Here is a 24,139-nt window from a genome sequence, read left to right on the forward strand (position 1 = left end):
AAACAACAGAAAAGAAACAAGACTAAAGAACATGAAGAGGACTAGAAAACAAACGGGAGATAATGAAAACAGGGCCTGAGAACACAAAACACCCAGCAAACACAAAACACACAACCAGTGGTATTAATACACATTAAACAGACCAGAAACACCTGGGACTCATTAGAGGGCAGGGCTACAGATAACAGACAGGTGAGACAGATGACAAGAAGGCAGGACCGGGGAGGAGTCAAAGACCAAAACAACAACAAAAGCACATGGTCTACGTAAAGAAAATCACATGGGAGAAGACACAGGAGGCAAGATAAACAAAGGTAGACAAAGAGAATCAAGGGAAGACAAAGCAGGGCAAGACAGGATGTTACAATATGATCACAATTGTCTGCCAAAATGGTGCTTAATGTGCATACATGTATGACCAACTGTGATATTGCTTTTAATTTCAATAAATTAAATCAAGTAATTTTAAGATACAGTTGGTGCAATATGCAGAGTACTGTATACACCGGTTAGGTATGTGGTATACATTACACAATGGTACAATATGCAGTAGATAGTATACAGTGTGCAAAAAATACTGTATATACACTGATGCAGTGTGCAGAATATTGTATATACTGATACAGTTTGCAGTATATAATATATACTGGTGCAATATGCAAAACTTCTGTATATACATTGGTGCAGTTTGCAGAAGACTGTATATACTTGTGCTCGATGTGCTATATAAAAAACTGATACAGTATCCAAAAATGTTGCATATACTGGTGCAGTACGCAAAAACACTGGTGTGGTATGCAGAATATAATATATTGGTACAGTATATACAGTATACTGTATATACTGTACAGTATACTGTGTATACAATATATACTGGTGCAATATGCAAAACTACTGTATGTATACTGGTGCAGTATGCAGAATACTGTATATACTGGTCCAGTTTGCAAAACTGCTGTATATTCTGGTACAGAATGTGGTATATAATATACTGGTACAGTATGCAGTATATAATATATACTGGTACAGTATGTGGAGTATGATTAATACTGGTGCAATATGCAGAATGCTGTATATACTGGTACAGTATGCAGTATATAATGTATACTGGTACAGTATGTGGAATATAATTAATACTGGTGCAGTATGCAGAATACTGTATATACTGGTACAGTAGGCAGTATATAATGTATACTGGTGCAGTAGGCACTATATAATGTATACTGGTGCAGTATACAGTTCTTGTAAATACAGTATTTTGCATACTGTACCAACATATACTGTATTCTGTATATATAGATCCAGGACACACTGGTACTAAAGTGGTTGCATTAACCAGATTGCACAGAAGTAGTTTTGTATGGAAGATTTCTTAGCATATAAATAAAATAAATGTAAGCATATACATGAATCTTTAACTTTCCATTAAAAAATCACTTACTGGAGGCTGATGAATAGTCCCCCAGAGATGAAGCTGTCAAAGGAGACAATAAGAAAGCGAACACGATCAGAGAAAACATTCAATGAAAGGTCCAGCAATTCATCTCCTACCAAATTTAGCACTATAAATACATTATGCATTCTTTTAGTGCAGAGCTATAAAAACTGCTGAACCAATTTCTCCTCATCTGCTTTCTTACCTGTTCTCCTGCATATCTTCATCATCCAGATGACGGCCACCATCACACTCACCAAGACCAGAGCCGCCACCACAGATGTAAGAATTGGCACGATGGGCTCCCCTGGATCAAAATCTGAAACACATCATCTAAGAAAGTGATAAAAAGCTCAGAGTCAGCTGAGGAATTTTCTGTGTCACTCTGAGATTCAGTACCCAAATGGACGTCCAGCTTGTTGTCCAGGCTGAGGTGGATGACTGTACAAGTGTAATTTTGTCTCTTCAGCTCTTCTTCACTGAACTCCAGGCTTTTCCTCATCTGGTAGGTCCCGTCGACGTTGGGCAGCAGGTCTCCTCCAGTGATCAGGTGGTCAGGAACTGGCTGTCCGTCTCTGAGGATGGTCAGGTTGATGTGACGGGGGTAATAACCAGTGGCCAGGCAGGTTACTCCATCCCACCCAGACACTGAGCATCTTCTCTGGATGAGCCTCACTCTGGGCTTCACTGTAGAAGAACATGAATCCCACATCAGAGAGAATATCAGGTTCAGATTTGTAGCTACATTAGATGTAAATGTAGTCAACCAGCCGAGAGATGTTTGGTGTCCGAAGTTCATTTCTTTAGTTTTGTGTTGGAGCCGATGCAGCTAAAAAGCAATTACCATAGTGCTAACTGTGCTTAAGTCATCACACTTGCCTCAAACTGTCATGTCGATCAGTTTTCTGTAATAGACTTGCTAATGTGGTTCATTTGAAAATACAGAAATGTTACGTTGCCATGGTTGTAACGTCCAGGCGGCCTGCTAGGGTACCTCTGGCCACTAGGAGGGGCTAGAGAGCCAGGACAGGGTAATTAGGGCTGAGTGGTAGGGCTGTGGATGCCTTACTTAAGAGGAGCTCACACGCTGCTCCTTTTTTAAAAGGTCCTGGTGTCTGTATCTGTGAAGCTGCTGTTTTTCTAACTAGAATAACTATTTTAAAGTAGAGATGTTTTTATTTGTATTTTATTTATTTGTTTATTTAATGTTTACTGTGTGATTTGGCCTGTTTATAAGGCACTCTAACATCAAAAATTGCTATATAAATCGAATCATCATGCGGCTCAAATAAAAAACATTTCCAGACCTGTAGAAGAGTCTCTTACCTTTCCTCTTCACCTGATTCATTCTCTTTTTCAGGTAGCCTCTGAGGGTCTTAATGCACACTGGGTAGTACAGGTTTTCGTGACGCAACATAGTTAACTCCAAATGTGGTTTCAGTCTTTCTTCTGTGAGATTTAAAGCATTTTGATATGTAAATTTGTGTTCATGGAAACGCAGTTCATCTCTCGTGGTGCCTCCAACTGCATTCTTGAGTATAAACGGTCCAGGCTGGTCACTGTCCAACAGTTCACACAGCACCAGCCTCTGTTGAACTTCAACACCTAAAACAGACATAAAAGGGAGAGTGTTACCTGCTTTCTTGGTTAAAAACTGTGTACTTTCTGGAAAATATCATCTCCAACCTCATTACTTTACTTTTACGTTACATTCTAAAATCCACACTGGAACAATACACTGGAATCAAATCTAAAAACAAACTGGAAAATACAAAAATGATAGACAATATATCTTTCTATAGTTTATTTAGGAACAAAACGTGCCTGTAATAGCAACATTAATCATGCATAAAATTAATTTCACTATACTTGGTGTTATTATAAGTCCATATATTTAAGCAGTAGAAAAATATAGTCCAATAAAAGCTTCTTAGTGGTCCAACAAAACAAAACCTATACTTCAAGCTTGTGGACAGGCAAGTATAAGAACTGAATTAACCAAATAGCTTGCAAATATTTTTCAGTCTGATGGGGGTATGCTTTTGCCGCTGACTGGTATCTTGTTCAGTATTTGTCTAAACCAGCGACCAACCTCTCTTACTGCCCTGTTGTGGCTCCACAGCAGAATCAGATTTGTAGGTAAAAATAAAATAATCCTCCTTTACAGTAAAATAAAGCTCTGCTGATCGTTCAACACAGTTTAACAATAAATGGTCTTAAACTCTGGAGTTAATGTAGAACTGCTAATTCACCCTTTAACCCTGAAGATCAGCGCAGACCGCTGGTCACCATAACAATGCAGACAACAATCTCGCCTAGCTAGTAGCTAACAAAACAGCAAAGAGAGAGATTTAAGACGAACATCGATAATTTAGAGACGAATGGACTTATTTGTGTTTATAATCACTCCAGCTGGTTTCCTGATACGTTTAATCTGCAACGCGAAACTGACAAACACTAAAGTCACAAAGATGAAGTCAGTTTCTCATTCGCCAGCTTCTTGTTTGAATTTTCCTGTTCCACCTTAAATGCAGCAGTTACATTTTGCCACCTCAGGTGTCATTTAAGGTGGAATGGAAAAACTAGAACACAAAGCTGGCGAATGAGAAGTGACTTCAGCCTTGTAAAAATATAGCGGAGCTAAACCTTAAAGCAGAGCAAAGTAAGTCTGGGCACTCTCTCCTTCAGGAAAGATGCTTTTGGCTGGGACAGAGCTACACTTGATGGTACTGTATAGAATATCAGAATAATGAGAATCTCCATTTGTGGAAACATCCACTCTCGTCCTCTGCCATTGTCGCTAAACTGTGTTTGTGCTGTGCTCTTCACAATCGAGGTCACGTGACGAGCTGTGTAGTCAGCTGTGGCATTAGTGCATGCACAAACTAGCAGAAAACGGCTTGGAAAATGCTTCATATTTTGTGTATTAAAAATATTTTTATAGAAAAATATGAGAAATGCAAGTAACAATTTTTACAACATCAGTGAGAGCAGTGTGTAGGTTTTTTTTAATCAGTAAGATGCACAGTAACATGGGTCCTACTGACTTTTTATATGAATGTTGGTGCAAATAATTCAGTAATTCTAACTAAGCATATCACTGCTGTCGGAAGAAAACCGTATATCTCCAAAATGGTAACTTTACAGGAGAAGGAAAAAACCTACTTTACTCTTAATGTAAGTCTGGAATGGAACCAGACTTTTTTCCAAGTCATTTTGGGCTGTTTCTTTTGGTCTGAAATTTACACACAATGTAAAGACCAACAGGTATTTTCAAATTATGTCAAAAACTGAAAAACAACAAAAAATGGAGATACAAGGTTTTCTTCCGACAGCAGTGATATACAAATTTTCAATAAGTTTAGAAAACCTTCTTATTCTATTAATTCTGAATTAAATTGCACTTGTGTATACAACTTATGTCAAATAATGGTACATTATTTTTTGCAATGTTACTGTAATTGTAAATTACTTTCCTAAATATACTAAGTTTTTTCACATTTAATCAAAATTTATGCAATTGTTGTAATTTTTGTAGTGTTCCCTTCCGGTTATTTGCTGGTAACAGGTTTGCAGAACTGAACAGTACCCTCATAAACTGAAACTGAAGTTTGAGTTTCCTTGTTTGTACAGTTTGCCTGATTACATATTCACACTTTAATATCATTGTACCAGCTTTTTTCTCCCAAAGTGTTTCACTTACTTTCAGTATAATTTAACTCATATTTTATAAACAGATGTCTCTGTTTAAAGTCAGCACGCATGTAGGACGTGATGGTCTTGAGATGATCTGGGTCGATCACACCGTCGTCGTCCTGATCTCGATCAACACCTCGAGGAAAAAGGGTCTCAGTCTCAGAGTCAAAGTATGCCACTGTGATGTCATCCAGCATCAGTGTGAAACTAAACTCTGGAAACGGCGTCTCTCCTTCGATGAACGTTGTAACCATGGCTAAAGAGTGAGAACCTGTAGTGAGAGAGGGGGGGTGGAGTGTTGTGTGTCACCAGTTAACCTGTATAACTCACAGTTAGTCACACCATTGTGTACTATTACACTTTGAGACTAGTCACTACTGAAACACAGACTTTCTGTACTTTTTAGTGTTTTAATGTAAAATATGATGATTTTATGTGTGACAGCTGTTCAAAGCTGTGTTTGCTGGTCTGTACTGGCTGCATTTTTGAATTCTGCTCAACATGAGCTAAAATCATCCCTACCAAAACAGTCAGTACTGTGCCATAATCATTTATATATTCATATACAGTGGCATGCAAATGCTTGGGCACCCCATGTTAAAATCTCTGTTACCATAAATGTGAGTAGAAGATGATCAGACATTCAAAGGGCATAAATTTTAGGATGAAACATTCTTTTAAGCACTTTATATAAAATTAGTGTTACTTTTATTGTGTACAATTTTAAAGTTTAAAAAGAAAGGCGGCTCTGCAAGACTGGACACCCCAAGAGATCAGAGCTGTTCAATAAGGCCGTCATCAGCTTGTTTGGACGATGGCTTGTTCAGTCATTGTTAGGAAGAGTCAGGTGATGCAAATCTCCCCACAGTCAGAACAACAAGAACTGAAAGACTCTTAGCTGCTACAAAAAAAAGCATTTACAAGCTGTGATACTTGCCAAAGGGGTCTTACTAAGCACTGACCAGGCAGGGTGCCCAAACTTTTGCTTTGGGCCCTTTTCATTTTATGTTATTTTGAAACTGTAAATGAAATAAAATAGTAATCTTGCTCATGTGTCGTCTTTACCTTTATGTCTCTTGGAAATCAAGTCATCTTTTACTCATTTAGCCATTCGCAGTAACAGAAATTCAGACTGAGAGCGCCTACATTTTTGCACGTCACTGTATGTACGCATGTTTTGTTGATTTTTGAAGTCAAAATAAGTAAACACAATTTTGTCTAAATATATATATATATATATATATATATGTGTTCAGATTCTCTGAGCTCTTACCTGCTGAAACAGCGGCAGGTAAAAACAAAACAAACAACAGAGCACGGATTCCATCCATTTCGGCACAAACAAGTATCGTAGTTTCAATCTTTTGAGCGGACTGCTAAACCAAACCTACTGAACTGGTTATAACGGTTCGCTGTTACATAAACTCTGCCATTGTGCTCCACCCAAATTGTTGTTCTGGCAAGTCTTACTTTCATTTCTGCTTATGTACACAATGTGAAGAATAGCTGCTGTGTTAAAATGACATAGAAAACTGTAAAAATGGAGATGCCTGGTTTCTCTGGACTCAGATGCAATAGGCAACAAGCACACTCAGAAAAGTTTTCCACACTCTTAAAAACCACTGGGTTGTTTTTTCCAATTTGTCTCTTCAATCATATAGAATTCCCAGCACCACAGAAGAGCTCGTCCCCACAGTCATGTTTAAAGGCTGAGGCCATATTTTGAGGTAAAAATGTTTTTCTGCAATTTTAACTGCAATAATCTATACATGACTGTGGAAATATAGAAATTAAATGACAAAGAAAACAAATGCCATATAAATATTATAAAATATATAATGAGAGTTGTTGTCCCCAGGAGTCGTGTCACTGGTGTTACTGCGTAACAAAAATCTCTTATTTTATAAATAAAAGTCACACTGATGACATCACTTGACTTCCTTTTACCTGTTTTCTGAGGATCTATGAAGAAAAGCTCATGGTGAGTCCACTGTGTCTTTCAGTTATCAGAGATTTTCTCATTTAGCTCCTGATTTCATATGAAGCTTTTAGCTGAAGTCACTGGTGTGACCAACTTTATTCTGAGGTAATTGTGAAAAAATAGAATACAAATGGATTAAATTCCATATTTTAGTGGATGTTCCATGATTGACAACATGTGGTTTGATGCTCTGTAGCAGTTATTTTGTAAAATGCATTTTCCTTTAAAAATGTCTCTGGTGTTCCTTTATTATGAGTAACACCAATGAGGATCAGTAACACAGTGACTCCTATGGACAGATAGAAAAGTGGACGTTTCTGTAGAATGACCTATATATATATATATATATATATATATATATATATATATATATATATATATACACACGTGTGAGTGTGTGTGTCTGTGTCTGTGTGTGGTAAAATGTAATGTAATGAATATGAATGTTCTTATCTGCCAAAAAAAAAATGTCAGGCATACGCACTGAAAGAAAAAACAGTGAACAGAAGGTGAATTGTTTGTGAATACTGAAGTGAATCTACTGATCTGATTATGTGGGGATTTTTCTATGAAGCTATACAGAACTAAGCTGTTCTAAAGCTCCACCCACCTTTAATGTTTTGGCAATAACAAACAAGCGTTACTTTCATTTTACCACTTGTTACATCATCACACAGGGAAGATTTTAGACTGCGTCATTTCATTTACAAGGAGAGAAGAACTTATAGAACAGTTTAAAGCACCGTCTCTCTGGATAAGAGTAGGTATAATAAGTGAATGATATTAGGTTTAATTCATGTTCGTGTTGCCCTTGTTCCCTTAAGATCCTGCCCCCTGACACTGTCTGGGCATGGGTCTGTACACACAGATGTTCAGCAGGGTGAGCTAACCTAGATTCATCATCAGCTAATGTAGCGCTAGACAACCTTTAAAGAAAGAAAGTTCAGGTGACAGCAGTCTGGAGAAACGATGCCTGTTTTCATACCTCTATCAAAGTTTTCCACAGAGTAAAGGTACAATTTAAATAGCATTTATTGCATAATAATGATAACATTAACAATTTTATGTATTTGCTTAGACTTCAGCCAATTTCTGTAGCAAGCGCATAACCCTGTCTTTCTTACTCGTACCCATATGCTGAATAGACCAGTTAAGCCGCTGTCAGGCTCCCACTGAATTTCTAGTTTCTTGTGAAAACACACAGCTGTTCTTTCCTACACAGGATTTATTAATTAAGTAATAAACAGAGAAAATGTGATTTAATATCTAACTACCTGAACTAACACTGTCCATTCTGATTGTTCTGATGTGAATTAAACTTAATTTGGTTTTAAGCACTGGTGATTCTAGGATTTTTTAGGCCACAGTTCCTGTTCAGGGCCCAAATAAATGCCTTCAAATTCTATGAGCTCCAAAATTGCTCAAAACATCTACATAATATCTTTGTATATATTATTCAGTGTATTTCAGTATTATTCAGTGTCAGCAGCAGACATGGTAAAATTAATCATGAGGCTAATAATTTCACAACGAATACAGATATGCAAACGCATAAGCAGTGAAAAAATGGGACAAATTCAGAACCCAGTGTACAGGGTACAGAGGCTTAGAACATTATCTTAAAAAAATGTAGTTATTTTAAATGAAAATAAAGCATTATGGTACATAATGTACAGTTATTGTTTTTTTTTTAAATCAGTACAGCCATAACAACTTATGTACACACGTAGCTCAGAAGTGTCACAGAAATAGAGGCATTCTGCAAGGAAGAGTCGGTTTAAATTCCTGAAACGAAACAAAAAAAACTCTCAGCTGGCTACAAAAAGCGTTTGCGGGGGTGTCGGGGGAGAGGAGTAAGTACTCACTCAGTAAGGTGTCCAAACTTGCCACAGTTACTATTTTATTTATTTCTGTTTTTAAGGTCATCACATATAAGGTAACTGTGCATTAACATTTGCAGTTATTGCAGTTTGTGTTTACTTCTTTTCACTTTAAAAGCTGGCAAAACATGTAGTTAACAGTTTGGTAACATCTCACTTAATATCTTCACTGAAAACATATATAAAACATACGAAACAGAATTTTTTTGCAATATATTTATTAAATATTAAGGATTTGAGTGTGATTATTAAATTCCCTCGTTGTTACCTATTATCCTGATGCATAGTAAAAAAAAATATGATTCAGTGTTGAAGTAGAAAAATGGAAAAAAAGCCTGACATTTCTTAGTTAACTGAATTCATCACAATATCTGTGTCTTACATTCTGTTACCTTATTGTTTGAAGTTCAGTTAACTAAGGCAGCCAGTTTACACAGCTGTGAATGATGTTTATTTCAACACAAGCACGTGTCACACTCTTCCTGTTCACACAGCGCTGGAGTGGATTTTTTTAAGAAGCTATGCGGAACTAAGCTGTTCTAAAGCTCCACTTTGGCAAAAACAGACAACCGTTACTTTCATTTTGCCACTTGTTACATCATCATCACACACAAGAGAAGATTTTGGACTGCGTCATTACATTTAGAACGAGAGAAGAACTTAAAGAACGCGGACTCCTTTTTATTGATCTCTCTGACAGCCCATCTTGAGTCCTTATAAACCTGTAACTCACACAGATTTCATACACAAATGTAGTACGTAAGCTTTTAGGGAAAGAGTTCTACTAAAAGAGACTGAGACGAGTCCAAAATACAATTACGATCTCTTTCTCAGGTTCTCTCTGCAGAGGTCCCACAAGACCGTACCTGCCTTCACCTTAGGATTCTTAAAGAAACAGGACCCCAATTCAGTCTTCTCTCCTAGACATCGCACCATCTACAGTCTGTAAATTAAAACCATATTAATGCTTCATGAAGAATTTTCTAGCTCAGGTGATGTTCAGTGTTCAGTTTAATGTTCCTTGAGATTTTTGATCTTAGCACTAGACAAACACAAACACTTTTCTGTCCAAGTTAATATAAACCTACATATCGCTGTTGTTGGAACAAAACCTCATATCTCCAAACTAGTAACTTTACAGGAGAAGGAAAAAACCTACTGTACTTTTAATGTAGGTCAGTGGAACCAGACTTTTTTTCCAAGTCATTATGGGCCGTTTCTTTTGGTCCATTCATCATAAAATTTACATACAATGTAAAGGACGACAGGTATTTTCAAATTATGTCAAGTTGAAAAACGTCAAAAATGGAGATATGAGGTTTTCTTCCGACAACAGCGATATTCTTCGTTAATATAGTCACATTAAGTGGCTGATTAAGCCTCAACCGAATGAGGAGACAAGAAAACATATAAACCACACACTGGATTTCATTTCGGCTCTATACAGATAGATATGAAAGGAATAAAGATATATAAATTTTTTTATGTTTAGATATCCACCTGTGCCCCATGATGCTTTGATTGGCTCATGGACAGAAAGAATAAAACAGAAAATATGTTATAATGTTTATAACATCCTAACATAATAGAAACGTGGGAGAAAATAAAAATGTGAATAATCTTTATTGCTAGGATGCTCGAGGGCTTGTGTGCCGATGTTTGATCTGTGAACGGAAAGCTGAACATATGTGAGAGAACCTGCTTTAGTCAGAGGACTAAAATCATTTCATTTTAACGTTATTTGTGTTTGTAATGAGAGTCGGGAACATAAAACCATAAAGCAGCTCCTTTACACAGCAATGTAGATGTAGAAATCAGTTCTTTAAGCAGCGCCATGATAAAGCTCCTCACATGTTCACCAGTGTGTGGTAGTGCCAAACCAGCAGAGTTAGCTCAGCAACATGTTGGGTTTTGATATCATCTCTAGTTTAAATAAACATTTTAAGCTTATAACATCATGTAAATAACTTTCTTTACTTTGTATGTTTTTAAGTAACTCTATCTTTACAGGTTTGAACTCCAAGTCTGTCTTTTTTTGCGAGCATTAGCCTCTTAGCTTTCTGCTACCTGCTCAGCCGGCTCTACTGAGGGCAGAACATATCAGTTATGGAGAGAATATAAAGGGTAAATCAGTTAAAGAGAGTCTGTTAGGAGCAAACAGTGATGTTCCACTGGCAGTTCATCATCTGGCTCAGACTTCAACAACAACAACAACTGTGCATTATGGAGCTGCATTCACTTCTGCTGAAGGTCTGTGATTTTTTTATGCTCCTAACATTGCTGTCCTCGCCGTACTTTCATCTCCGCTTGGCTGTAGTGACCGTGACAAACTGTGCGAGAAACACCTCAGAGACATTAAATGGACAAAACAATAACTTAAAAAATAAGCAAATGTTCTTTACAGTAACAGTAATAAATGATACTTCCATTCTCTAAGCAAACAGATTAGACATTGTCTCAAAACAGTGTTTATGTGAAAAATAGAGTGGATAGAAATGTTACAGTCACCACATGATAACATCAAAGTCAGAACAACAAACAAAACCCAACACTGACTCCACACCCACCTCACTCCCCTACACTAACTCACCTAAACATAAACCAGAAATAGAAAATAAAATACAGATAAGCTCCCTAACTTTCTATTTTACACAAAGCCAAGAGAAATTATATATATATATATATTTTGCTGCTGTCAGAAGAAAACCTTGTGTCTGCAAAATGGTAACTTTACAGGAGAAGGAAAAAACATACTCTACTTTTAATGTAAGTCAATGAAACCAGAATTGTTTACAAGTCATTTTGGGTCTTTCACTTGGTCTATTCATCATGAAATTTACACACAATATAAAGGACAGAAGCTAATTATGTCAAAAACAGAAAAAAATGACAAAAATGGAGATACAAGGTTTTGATCCAACAGCATGTCTAATAATTAAGATAATGATATATAAAAAGATGAAGTTCTCGTTCACAAGAGCCATTGGTCAGATATAAGTCTTCAAATTACTTTTTAGTATCATCCAGTGAAGTCTCACTTTCGTCTGTACCTGAAAACACAATTGAAATTACTTCATTTCAAAATTTCTGCCACATTATGAGTGTATATTACATCTATTTTGCAAGACCATTAATTCTGTTAAACAGGAATTCATACTATATTGAGCACTCACAAACTCTGACATCAGCACTAGCTCAGTCATGTCAGTATTTACTGTACACCACATACTGCACCAGCATATAATCACATAATGGATCTCAAAACCATTGATGTAACTCTGTTAGAGATAAGAATGAGGGTCTGCTGGGGGGAAACAACAGTGTGATGTACACTGTAAAAAGTAGTTTGTTCATTCAACCTTAAAAATGCCTTCATAATTTAGAAAACAAATGAACTGGGTTTATTCAACTCTAATAAATACTTCAAATACTTCAATTATTTGAAGAAATCAATCAGAATGGTGCTGCGTGTACATACATGTATGCCCAATTGTTGTATTGTTTTTAAATTGTATTTTATCTCGAGTAACTTCTTTGGATTTGAGCAAAATATTTTTAGATTTTTGTATATAATACCTGTAGAAATGTGTAAAATTGGCGAGGAATGACAGAGCAAATTTTCCTGCATAGTCTTAGTAACGCTTTTGTATATTAAATGATTATAATAGACAAAATAATAATAATTCTATAATTTTAAAAACACTACACTTTTAAAAAATGTGAGAACAAAATTGAGCATTTCAAAAAGTGGTAATGTCCCCAGTATAAATGATAGATGTGTTTGCTTTATATCTACCCTACTGCCATGCAATAGTGCTACTATCAAGCTCTACATTATCAAGTGGTATAACTGTAGAGCATAATGACCACTACACTTACAGCCATAGAGGAGTGTGGACCACGGCCTAATCTGGGGTAAAATGTACCGTGGTAGCGTTCATGTGTTTCCCTTTCATTTCCAACATGTATAAGCATGTGACCACTCGTAAAGACTGACATTTTCTCTTAGAGAAAGAAACCTACTAAGGATCTCAAGATATATACAGGTACAGTGTGCAATGGATAATTGAAGCAACTAAGTAAATCTGTTACTTTTCTTTTGACAAAAAGACTTACTGGAAGCTGATGAATACTTCCCCTGAGATGAAGCTATAGAAGGAGACAAGAGTTATCATGATCAGAGAGATTCATCAGAGAAAACATTAGAGGAACTGTCTAGTATTTCATCTCCAACCAAATTTAGTGCTATGATAAATTTTGCCTTCTTTTAGTGCAGAGCTATAAAAACTGCTGAACCACTTTCTTCTAACCTGTTTTCTTACCTCTTTGCTTTCTCCTGCGTATCTTTATCATCCAGATGACGGCCATCATCACACTCACCAAGACCAAAGCAACCACCACAGAGCTAACGATAGGCCCGATGGGCTCCCCTGGATCAAAATCTGAAACACAATTTAAGAAAGTGATAAAAAGCTCAGAGTCAGCTGAGGAATTTTCTGTGTCACTCTGAATTTCAGTACCCAAAGGGACGTCCAGCTTGTTGTCCAGGCTGAGGTGGGTGACTGTACAAGTGTAGCTGTGCTTCTTCAGCTCCTCTTCACTGAGCTCCAGGCTTTTCCTCATCTGGTAGGTCCCGTCTACGTTGGGAAGCAGGTCTCCTCCAGTGGTCAGTTGGTCAGGAACTGGCTGTCCGTCTCTGAAGATGGTCAGGTTGATGTGACGGGGGTAGAAACCAGTGGCCAGGCAGGTCACCCCATCCCACCCAGACACTGAGCGTCTTCTCTGGATGAGCCTCACTCTGGGCTTCACTGCAGGAGAAGAACATGAATCCCACATCAGAGAGAATATCAGGTTTGGATATGTAGCTTTTCCGATGGAAGATGGAAGATGGAATCAGCCAAGAGAGTCCAAAATGTGCTTATTTGATTTTGTGTCAGAGTTAATGTATAGTGCTAACTGCTAAGTCCCTAAGTCATCACACTTTTGCCTCAAACTGTGTCAAATTGTTAAGTAATCTGTAATAGACTTGCTAATTTGGGTTTATGTAGAACAGAATGGTTGAAGGTAGTGAAACCTTGAATGTAAAGGGGTTATTTTTGTTGTTTGGTTGTTTAAAGAGTGGTTGCTATGGTATTCCGTTTGGGCAAGGATGTTGCTAGTTGATGCCTTCAGCCCTGTCCTGTGGAGGTTGTTGATGATGTCACTGACTGCTGTTTTTGGGTTTTTCTTCACAGCTCTCACTGTGTTTCAGTCATCAACTGCTTCTGACCAGTTTGATGTCTGGTTTTTAGTACCATTGGTTTCTTTCTTTTTCAGGACATTCCAAATTGTTGTACTGGCTGTGACCAATGTTTATGCAATGGCACTGGTTGATTTTTCCTCCTTTCTCAGCTTCAAAATCGTTTGCCATTACTCTAACCAAAAAAAAAAAATACTATACAAATATAAACATCTTTCAATTCCAGATGAGCAGAAAACCATTTTGAAAATCTTACCTTTCCTTTTCACTTGATTGCTTCTCTTGTTCAGGTAACCTCTGAGTGTTTTAATGCACAGTGGGTAGTAGATATTTTCATGACGCCACTGAGTGGAAGTTAAAAATAATTCCAGTCTTTCTTCTGTGAGATTTAAATCATTTTTATATGTAATTTTGCGTTCATAAAAACGCAGTTCATCTCGCGTGGTGCCTTCGAGTGCATTCTTGATTATAAGTGGTCCAGGCTGGTCATTGTCCATCAATTCACACATCACCAGCCTCTGCTGAACTTGAATGCCTTAAACAGAAATAAAAAAGTGTTAACTGCCATCTTGGTCAAACATTATATGATTGATCTTAGCTTATTACAACAATATGGAAAGCCAATTAAAAGTCATAAAATTCCTTAATCTGCAGGTTTATTATTCAGTTTGCAGGTTCTGACCATGTCTTAAACATATATTTGTACTGTGCAAAGAGATTTTATAACTGAAAGACAGGAGAGAACTCTGTATAGGAGTTCTGGATAACTTTGACAAGCAGAAGTGGGGTTGAAGATACAGCTAAGGAAAAATAACAAGCACTGCCCTCCCACTTGGCAACTACACCACACACCAGATTCTCATTGCTAAGATTACTGTCACAGGAAACGTAGAAAAGAAACCTGAATAGAGTATTTTCTTCCATCAAGTAGTTCAATATAGCTTAGGTTTACTGCATGGACCAGATAATGGACATGTCATACAAAAAGTGGTGCAAAAACTTGTTATGGGAAACAACAAGTAGAGATGTTCTACTATGAATTATTCAGTATCTACAATGAATTATTCAGTACCTTAATTAATTTATTCAATATCTACTCAGAATTATTCAATATTCAAATTTAATTCAAATTTGTGCAATTCCAATTTAATTTGATTTTGTTCCCTTGAGGTTATTTCTACGACAGTGTTTTAGGGCCACTGTTAATAAAAATAGAAGACTTTGAGAATAAAGTCGCAATAGTTCGAGAAAAAAGTCGTCATATTTTGAGAAAAAAAACTTGAAATATGTCAAGAAAAAAAGTCTTAGAATTACGACATTAAAGTGGCATTAATACCAGGAAAGGTCAATATTGTGGCCAAAGTCTTTACGAAGTGAAGCAGCACCTCCTCGTGTTAAATGAGGGGCGTTGAGTTGGTGGAGTTCTACTTTCATATCGATTCCTGCAAAAAGAATTTCACTTACTTTCAGTATAATTTAACTCATGTTTTAAATATAAATGTCTCTGTTTGAAGTCAGTTTGCATTGAAGAACTTATGATCTTGATCTTCTCTGGGTCAATCACACCATCATCTTCCTGGTCTTTAAGACCTCGGGGAACAAGGGTGTTCATCTCAGAATCAAAGTATCCAACTGTGAGATCATCCAACATCAAGGTCATACTAAGTTCTGGAAATGGAGTCTCTCCTTCAATGTAAGTTGTAACCACAGCCAAAGAGTGAGAACCTGTAAGAGAGAAAGAGAAAGAATTGAGAAAAAAGATGAACGGAAATCAGTGTTTATCAAACGCCCTTTGTTTGCTGTAATTCTTGAGCAGTGGTCTTTATTTATGATACCTGCTTAATTTCAAATGTACTAACTTTAAACTTTATAGAACATTCTAACATACTTAAGATTGTCATCATAGAGGTCAAAAAGGTCAAAAATCATGACTAATGGTAAAATTTTCTGACATAGTTGTATTTGCAAAGTGGTTTGGTTCACAAAGTTTAATCCATTGGTCAGCATGCCATAATAAGGCCCAAAGCACCCATAAGGGGCCATTTTGCCATGCAGGAGCTAAATGAAAGTGAATTTGTCCAAAGTTCTCAATATGTTATGATTATTAATCAGCAAAGATGTTATCCTTGTTTTATTCAGACTGACCTTTTGACCTTTGTGTAATAAGCTGTACTCTTTGAATAAATTAGCAAAAATAACAGAGTCCAATTTATGACATGTAATTTAAAAGTTATTTAGGTCAGAGAACAAAATCACATAGCACCATTTTTTCTGTAGACTTTATAATAACAATTTAATAGCGTTTTTAATAACTTTAAGTGTTTTTAGCCCTAAAGTGCCCAAATATGGCCAATCTGGACCTAAATTTGCACACATTGTCAGAGTCCCAATGCATACATTTAAATTCATTAAATTATGAGATGACCAGACCAACTGCTATAAATGCCATGGCCACAATGATTAATTCATAGAGGAAGACCATAGTTAGTAAAGAAATCAATATTTTTTTGCTAATTGTTTACCTTAGATAAAAACCCCAAAGGGCTTTGCACATGGCAGCCATACTGTTTACAAATGTCCAAATGTTAAAAAAAAAATAAAAATGTTGCTCTATAGTGCCACCATCAGAAGAAGTAGAAGAAGAAGAAGAAGAAGAAGAAGAAGAAGAAGAAGAAGAAATGGTGGCAATTCAGGAATCTAAGCACTACCAGTTTTTTATTAACAACATCTTAAGTTTTTCAGGATTGATTAAAGTGGCCCATGGCAGTGCTGCATGTTTTTAGACAATTTATTGATAGTGAGTAATAAGGAACCAAGCACCATTTCAGGAACTAATACCCAACTTATGATTAGTGAGTAGTATAATTTAAAATGAATTCAGAAAACACCCTACACAGAACACAGACCTACATTTCTTATGATCTAGATGCTTAAGTGATATATGCACTAAGGCTTATCAATCCATCCGTTATGCCTGATGGTGAAATATAGATAATTCTGTGTCATTAAATTCGGTTATATCTATGTTTTTAATGGTTATTTATCTTCGTATTCCATAGATTGTTTTAAGCACAATTTTGAGGTAATTTGATAAAAACTCAACAAGTAGTAAGAAAACACTGATTTTCAAACTTGTATCCATTGCGGAACAACTGTAATTTTTTAAAAAAACTTGAACTACTAAATACAGTAAGATGTTTGTTTCCTTCTATGTTTTGAAGTACACATTTTGCAATTACTGTTGGAGCTCCATCTAGTGACTGGACAAAATATTGCAATATTTTGGGAATGTAATGGATTGAAGGTGTTAAATCAACTTGCCGGACTTTCTGTGTAAGTTAGGAAAATAAATTTATATGGATCTATATGCAGTTTTAGTTTGTTGGCAGTACATTGAGCATTGTAAGAGCCAACTTAAGCCGATTCAAGCCCATTTTCAGAGCTCTCCTCAGCTGATTATTCTGCAAGTACATATAAAATTTGGTCAGAATCAGAGCATCACTGATTGATTTATGGCCTCTTGTGTAATAAGCCAGTCTTCTCCCCAGTCAGTTTTAGGGTAAAAAAAGAATGAGAAGAAAAATCCTACAAAAGCAACAGGATTCCATGCACCTATGATGCTTGGACCCCTAAGAAGAAGAAGAAAATGGGAGCAAATAAAATACGGTTCTATGCATTGTTGCACCTGCTATTGGCTGAGACAGAATACCAGTGTATATGAAATGTTCATCATTTTTATTTTGGTTTTTAGCACACGCAGAAGGAACTAAGGCAGCTTCACTGGCTATTGTTTTTTTTTACCACTGAAGATTGGCAGTGAGAGGCTTTCTGGCTTCAAATGGGCATAGTCCATCTCCTTGTTTTCCTTGTTGGGTAAATGGAGGTGATATTTCACCAAATATATGCAAATATTTTATAAGAGCTATGCACTACAGCGCTCCGGTAAGACAACTGTGCGTTACACCATGCTGTCTTAACTCTCTGCCCCGTTTTTCTCTAGACTTTTCTCTAGACTACTTCCCACCAATGTAATGTGCCACACAGCCACCAACTGGTGAGCAAATAAAACTGCATGTAACAAAAGAGCATTGAATTTCAAACGACTACATCCTTCCCCCACCAAATAAATGTCCTCAACATGTAAACGTTTTGTAAACACATGAGGATTAAGACTATGTAACTAACGTAATTAACACAGTCCAACAGAACAATGGAATACAGTCCCAGTATAATGCATTTCCCCTTTTGGTTACTTCTGCATCAAAAAGGGATCACATATCCATCAAGTTCACCTCTGACCCCACATGATTGTAGTTATAACATGACTGACATCACTGGGGGGTCGTTAAAGGTAAACAACAGAGACATCTGTTGTCTTCACTGCTGTGGGCGACAGTCTAACCGGCGAAATCAGCGCAGATGTTACTGATTTGGCCAGCTGTTTTAATAATTTATGCATGACTATTCCAGATGATGTGGCTCATTTTAAGATTAGATCAATTTGAAAAGAGAGTGCAGACAGGCAGAGCGTAAATAGAAATGGTCTCAGCTTCAGGTTCATTATCTGTTTGTTCAGATTTGTTTGTAATGTACAACAATAAGGTTAGGGATGCTTATGTGAATGATTTATTTCCAGCTAATAAGCATAATCCAAGGTTTTTGTTCTCTACTATCGATTCTCTCATCAATAGTGTTAAGCTGAACCCTCATGTTTCTAACATTGGGTGTGAACAGTTTTTAAGGATAAAAATGGATGAGTTAATAGAGACTGTGCAGCACTTGCAACCCTCATCTAGTCCCTATGATGTTCCTCCTGCCAGGTTTCTTCAAAAACGTTTTAGAACCTGTTTTATTTTCACTTTATATGCTTCCTCTTACAGTTTTAATATCACTTTCCAATTTTATGCGGATGATACACAGTTGTATCTTTCTGTAGAAATATTTTCTGAGAAAATTATTCATGCGTTTGTCTCATCTCGTTGGGTCTATTGCAACGCTTTATATACTTGCCTTAGTCAAGGAGCTTTGCCAAGACTTCAGTAGGTCCGAAATGCAGCTGTTCAGTTCTTAATGAAAACTGGACATAGGGAACACATCAGCCCAGTGCTAGCCTCTCTTCACTGGTTGCCACTGAAATTCAGGATTGATTCTAAAGTACTGGTCCTTACTTATAAGGCTTTACATGGTGAAGCGCCTGAATACATTTGTGAACTATTAGTTTCTCATACTAGTACCAGGTCGCTGAGATCCTCTAATAAAGGGCTTATTGTTGTTCCTAGAACTAATCTGAAGCGAAGGGGAGACTTTCGCTCCTAAACTGTGGAACAGTCTTTCCCTCAATATCAGACTCTCTGAGTCCATATCTTCTTTAAGAAGAGCCTAAAGACTCTCCTTTATTCTCTAGCTTTTTTAAATCATGAGCATAGGTAATGGGCTTACCTATGTGTGTAATTTCTTTTTTATTATTTTAATTTTTGATTAAATTATTTATTGTGAAACACTTTGTAGCTTTGTCTTAGAAAAGTGCTATATAAATAAAATTTTCTTACTATAACAGTTCAGACAGTCTATAACAGCCTATAGAAGTTAGGCTGTTAATCAATAAGGTCCAGCAGGAACAGGGAAAAAGCAAGTCATTCGAGGCCCCCAGCCAAAGGGAGTTGGCCAAGGTACTGAATGTGGTCTCTCGCAACTGCACAATCTCCGAAACTGCCTCCGAAATTTGCCTCTGTTGTCTTGTGTACCGTTCTCTCTTGCATGAACTCCATTGCCTAGGGATTAAGCCCTGGCTGACTTTCATCTCCTGAAGAGTTGTCTGATGAAAGTTGTTAATGTCTGGCACTGTGGACCCACTGCTCCTCCTCAGAGCTTTCCAACTCTTCCAACACTCCAACAACTGGATGTTTTCTGGAACATGCTCTCCGCGTACTCCTTTGTTGTTTCTATTGTGTGGGTTCTGAAACCGGTTCCTCAAATGGCAAAGCAGTACATGGCATTAACATGTTTCAATGTAGTATTCTTCCTCTGCCTGAGCCACGCTCTGGTTTTGCCTCATAGACTGGACTATTTTCTCCTTTCTGCGAAACAACAATGTGTATCTGGTCTTCCCAGAAAGAGCACAACTTCCCTGGATCTCCACGCTCTGACAGATCACTCACGAGCACTCTACCCCCAGGTACCAGTACTGAATTTTGCCTTTTACGAACATACTAAAGCTTTACCTCTGGTTGTAGTTTTCTGAATTGTCTTAGATGCAATATCATATGCCTCTTTCATCTGCTGCTGCCATTTGAGGGCATATTCTCGGTATGATTGTCTTTCTCCCTCCTCATGTAATCCAAAAACAAGACCAGTTGGTAAACGTAGATTTCATCCAAACAGCAAATAAAAAGGCGAGCAAACTGTGGCTTCACTTGTTGTACAATAAGCATGGATAACTTCATCCATTCAAGTACTCACTTCAGATTCCCTTTAGCTCCTTATACAGCATTCTCAACATCGACAATAACGTCCTATTAAATCTTTCGGAAGGGTTTCCCTGAAGATGGTAGGGGTTGCCCTTGAATTTGTAATGCCAGTTAGTTTTTGCAGCTTTATAAACAACTGGTTTTTGAATTCTTTACCTTAGTCATGTATTTTAGCAGGATTCCTTTCTGTATTGCTGTCTTGATTTGGAAGTAACAGCTGAATTCAATGTCATGGCTGAAATCCAGTCCACATTATATTTGCTCTGCATATCAATTGCACTAGCAATTGTGCTAATAACATCAGGGGAACACTGTTGCATGCACCCCTTATTGTATTCCTCTATATTCAGCGGTGTGCAGGACGGAAAGTCTGTGTCTGTGTTTACTTTAGGCTCTCTGAAATGAATCCCATTAATTTTGGAGCATTTCTATTGGTCCATTCACCATGGAATGTGTACACAATGTGAAGAATAGCTGCTGTGTTAAAATTACATAGAAAAATACAACTGTAAAAATGGAGATGCCTGGTTTCTCTGGACTCAGATGCAATAGGCAACAAGCACACTCAGAAAAGTTTTCCACACTCTTAAAAACCACTGGGTTGTTTTTTCCAATTTGTCTCTTCAATTATATAGAATTCCAAGCACCACAGAAGAGCTCGTCCCCGCAGTCGTGTGTGAAGGATGAGGCCATATTTTGAGGTAAAAATGTTGTTCTGCAGTTTTAACTGTAATAATCTCTACATGACTATGGAATATATAAATTAAATGACACAAAGAAAACAAAAGCCAAATAAATATTATAAAATATATAATGAGAGTTGTTGTCCCCAGGAGTCGTGTCACTACATAACAAAAAATCTTATTTTGACATAAAAGTCACACTGATGACATCACTTGACTTCCTTTTACCTGTTTTCTGAGGGTCTATGAAGAAAAGCACATGGTGAGTCCACTGTGTCGTTCAGTTATCAGAGATTTTCTCATTTAGCTCATGATTTCATATGAAGCTTTTAGCTGAAGTCACTGGTGTGACCGACTTTATTCTGAGGTAATTGTGAGAAAACAAATGGATTAAATTCCATATTTTAGTGGATATTCCATGATGGACAACATGTGGTTTGATGCTCTGTAGCAGCCATTCTGTAAAATGCATTGTTCATTTAAAAATGTCTCTGGTGTTTCCTTTATTATGTGTAACACCAATGAGGATCAGTAACACCAGTGACTCATATGGAGAGACAGAAAAGTGAGTATAAATATATATATATACACACATGTGTGTGTGTGTGTGTGTGTGTGTGTGTGGTAAAATGTAATGTAATGAATATGAATGTGCTTATCTGCCAATAAAAATGTCAGAACTTTAGAACTAAGCTGTTCTAAAGCTCCACCCACCTTTAATGTTTTGGCAAGAACAAATAACCGTTACTTTCATTTTGCCACTTGCTTCATCATCACACACAGGGAAGATTTTAGACTGCGTCATTTCATTTACAAGGAGAGAAGAACTTAAAGAACGATTTAAAGCACCGTCTTTCTAGATAAGAGTAGTTATAATAAGTTATAAATGATATTTGGTCCTGCCCCCTGAAACTGTCTGGGCATGGGTCTGTACACACGGATGGGAAATGTGTTGAAGATGTTCAGCAGGGTGAGCTAATCTAGACTCATCATCAGCTGATGTAGAGCTATACAACCTTTAAAGAAAGAATATTTAGGTGACAGCAGTCTGGAGAAAAGATGCCTGCTTCCACACATCTATCAAAGTTTTCTACAGAGTAAAGGTACAATTTAGATAGTTATCATTATTATGCAATAAATGCTGACATTAACGATTTTATGTATTTGCTTAGACTTTAGCCAGTTTCTGTAGCAAGTGCATAACCCCGTCCTTCTTACTCAGTCCCATATGCTGAATAGACCAGTTAAGCCGCTGTCAGGCTCCCACTGAATTTCTAGTTTCTTGTGAAAAGACACAGCTGTTCCTTCCTATACACACACACACACACACACACACACACACACACACACACACACACACACACATCATCTAAACCGCTTATCCTTCTGGGTCACGGTGGGGCGCTGGAGCCTATTCCTTCCTATGCAGCGTTTATTAAGTTATAAACAGAGAAAATGTGATTTAATATCTAACCACCTGAACTAACACCGCCCATTCTGAACATTTCTGCTGTGAATGTTGCTGCAAATCCTCTGCAAGTAAAAATAATATGACTGTTCAGATTCTCTGAGCTCTTACCTGCTGAAACAGCGGCAGGTACGAACAAAACAAGCAACAGAGCACAGATTCCCTCCATTTGGGTGCAAAGAAGTGTCGCAGTTCCAATCTTCTGAGCGGACTGCTAAATCAAACCTAACCTGGTTATAACGGTTCGCTGTTACATAAACTCTGCCATCGTGCTCCGCCTACCTTTTTGTTCTGACAAGTTTTACTTTCATTTCTGCCACTTCCTGTTTCAACACAGCACTAATACGCAGCAAGAGAAAGCACTGCTCCATTTATACACACCAGCACACACTAAACCTGGCCACAGGGCTTCAGTACATCACTTTAAATGTGTATATTAAATGGAGTCAGTGATGCTGTGAGGAGTCAGTCAGGTCCATGCACAAGCATTTTTGAGGGGCGTGGGGAAAAAAGGGGCAGCTGAAGGTGAATTAAACTTCATTTGGTTTTAAGCACTGGCGATTCTAGGATTTTCCCTGTAACGGTACTTTTTGGAGTAGAATGAAATCATAGCACTTTTACTCTACTTGAGTTCATTTTTAATGAAATACTTTTACTTCGCTAATTTAATTTTCATAACGTTACAGAGTAAAAATAAATGATGAGCGTATCAGCCTAGAAACCAGTAAGAATGACATGCGGTTAAATTTAAAAGATTCACCAATCAAAAAACAGCAGCTCCGGCAGGAAAAACACTACAGAGAGGTCCAGTTTAGTGGAGAAGGACAGAGGAGAACTGAACCAGCACACACGGGGAACAGACCATCCAAACGGTCATCTGTGTTCATTTAACACGAACTACAGAAAACGGCGTTATTATCAACGGCCAAACACTCCTGAGGCAGCGTTAGCCGAGCCAGCTGGTCCGAGCTGAACAGGTACCATGTTTATGGGTTTCTTCTTTCTTTTGTAATGATTCTGTTTATTAAACTTGAAATCTGTTGCGTATATTTTATTACAGTGTCTGTCAGACAGTTTAGTTAACAGGTGTCGCCCACAGACTACAGTTTACCGTTTATACAGCCTAGCTTAGCTGCTGTTTGGAGATCTGGTCTAATACAGGTTCTTCATCAACTCTGCACAGTGATTCTGTCGCGCTGTTGTTGACTGGCCTGATCTAATCCCTCCCCACCTCCCCGCCCTCTCTCTCTCTCTCCCTCTCTCTCTGTCTCTCTCTCTCTCTCTCTCTCT

At 37.4% G+C, this 24,139-nt stretch overlaps 2 protein-coding genes across 2 annotated transcripts; both read right to left on the reverse strand.

The window, feature by feature from the left end:
* Positions 1–1,730: 1,730 nt before the first annotated feature.
* Positions 1,731–6,462, reverse strand: LOC118800148 (major histocompatibility complex class I-related gene protein-like; the record flags this gene model as incomplete). Its single annotated transcript, XM_036560311.1, has 4 exons — positions 6,405–6,462; positions 5,139–5,402; positions 2,762–3,040; positions 1,731–2,122 (listed from the first exon to the last, which is right to left on the reverse strand). Coding segments are annotated over exons 1-4 (993 nt in total), but the record flags the coding sequence as incomplete, so codon positions are not given.
* A 5,428-nt stretch (positions 6,463–11,890) lies between these two features.
* Positions 11,891–23,128, reverse strand: LOC118800149 (major histocompatibility complex class I-related gene protein-like). The gene is made up of 7 exons (XM_036560312.1): positions 22,961–23,128; positions 15,696–15,956; positions 14,488–14,766; positions 13,513–13,800; positions 13,315–13,434; positions 13,109–13,141; positions 11,891–12,042 (listed from the first exon to the last, which is right to left on the reverse strand). The coding sequence occupies exons 1-7, from the start codon at positions 23,016–23,018 to the stop codon at positions 11,999–12,001; spliced, it is 1,083 nt and encodes a 360-aa protein (XP_036416205.1). The 5' UTR covers positions 23,019–23,128; the 3' UTR covers positions 11,891–11,998.
* Between the last annotated feature and the right edge of the window lie 1,011 nt (positions 23,129–24,139).

The sequence above is a fragment of the Colossoma macropomum genome, unplaced genomic scaffold (assembly GCF_904425465.1).
Source record: "Colossoma macropomum unplaced genomic scaffold, Colossoma_macropomum, whole genome shotgun sequence".
Classification (NCBI taxonomy): Eukaryota; Metazoa; Chordata; class Actinopteri; order Characiformes; family Serrasalmidae; genus Colossoma; species Colossoma macropomum.

Bases quoted from the DNA above. Each gene is read 5' to 3' on its own strand.
- LOC118800149 (XM_036560312.1), bottom strand. From the start codon at position 23,018: ATGGAGGGAATCTGTGCTCTGTTGCTTGTTTTGTTCGTACCTGCCGCT. The intron at 15,957-22,960 runs GTAAGAGCTCAG...TCTCTCTTACAG, and splicing joins ACCTGCCGCTGTTTCAGCAG to GTTCTCACTCTTTGGCTGTG. The intron at 13,801-14,487 runs GTAAGATTTTCA...CTTCTCCTGCAG, and splicing joins CAATCAAGTGAAAAGGAAAG to TGAAGCCCAGAGTGAGGCTC.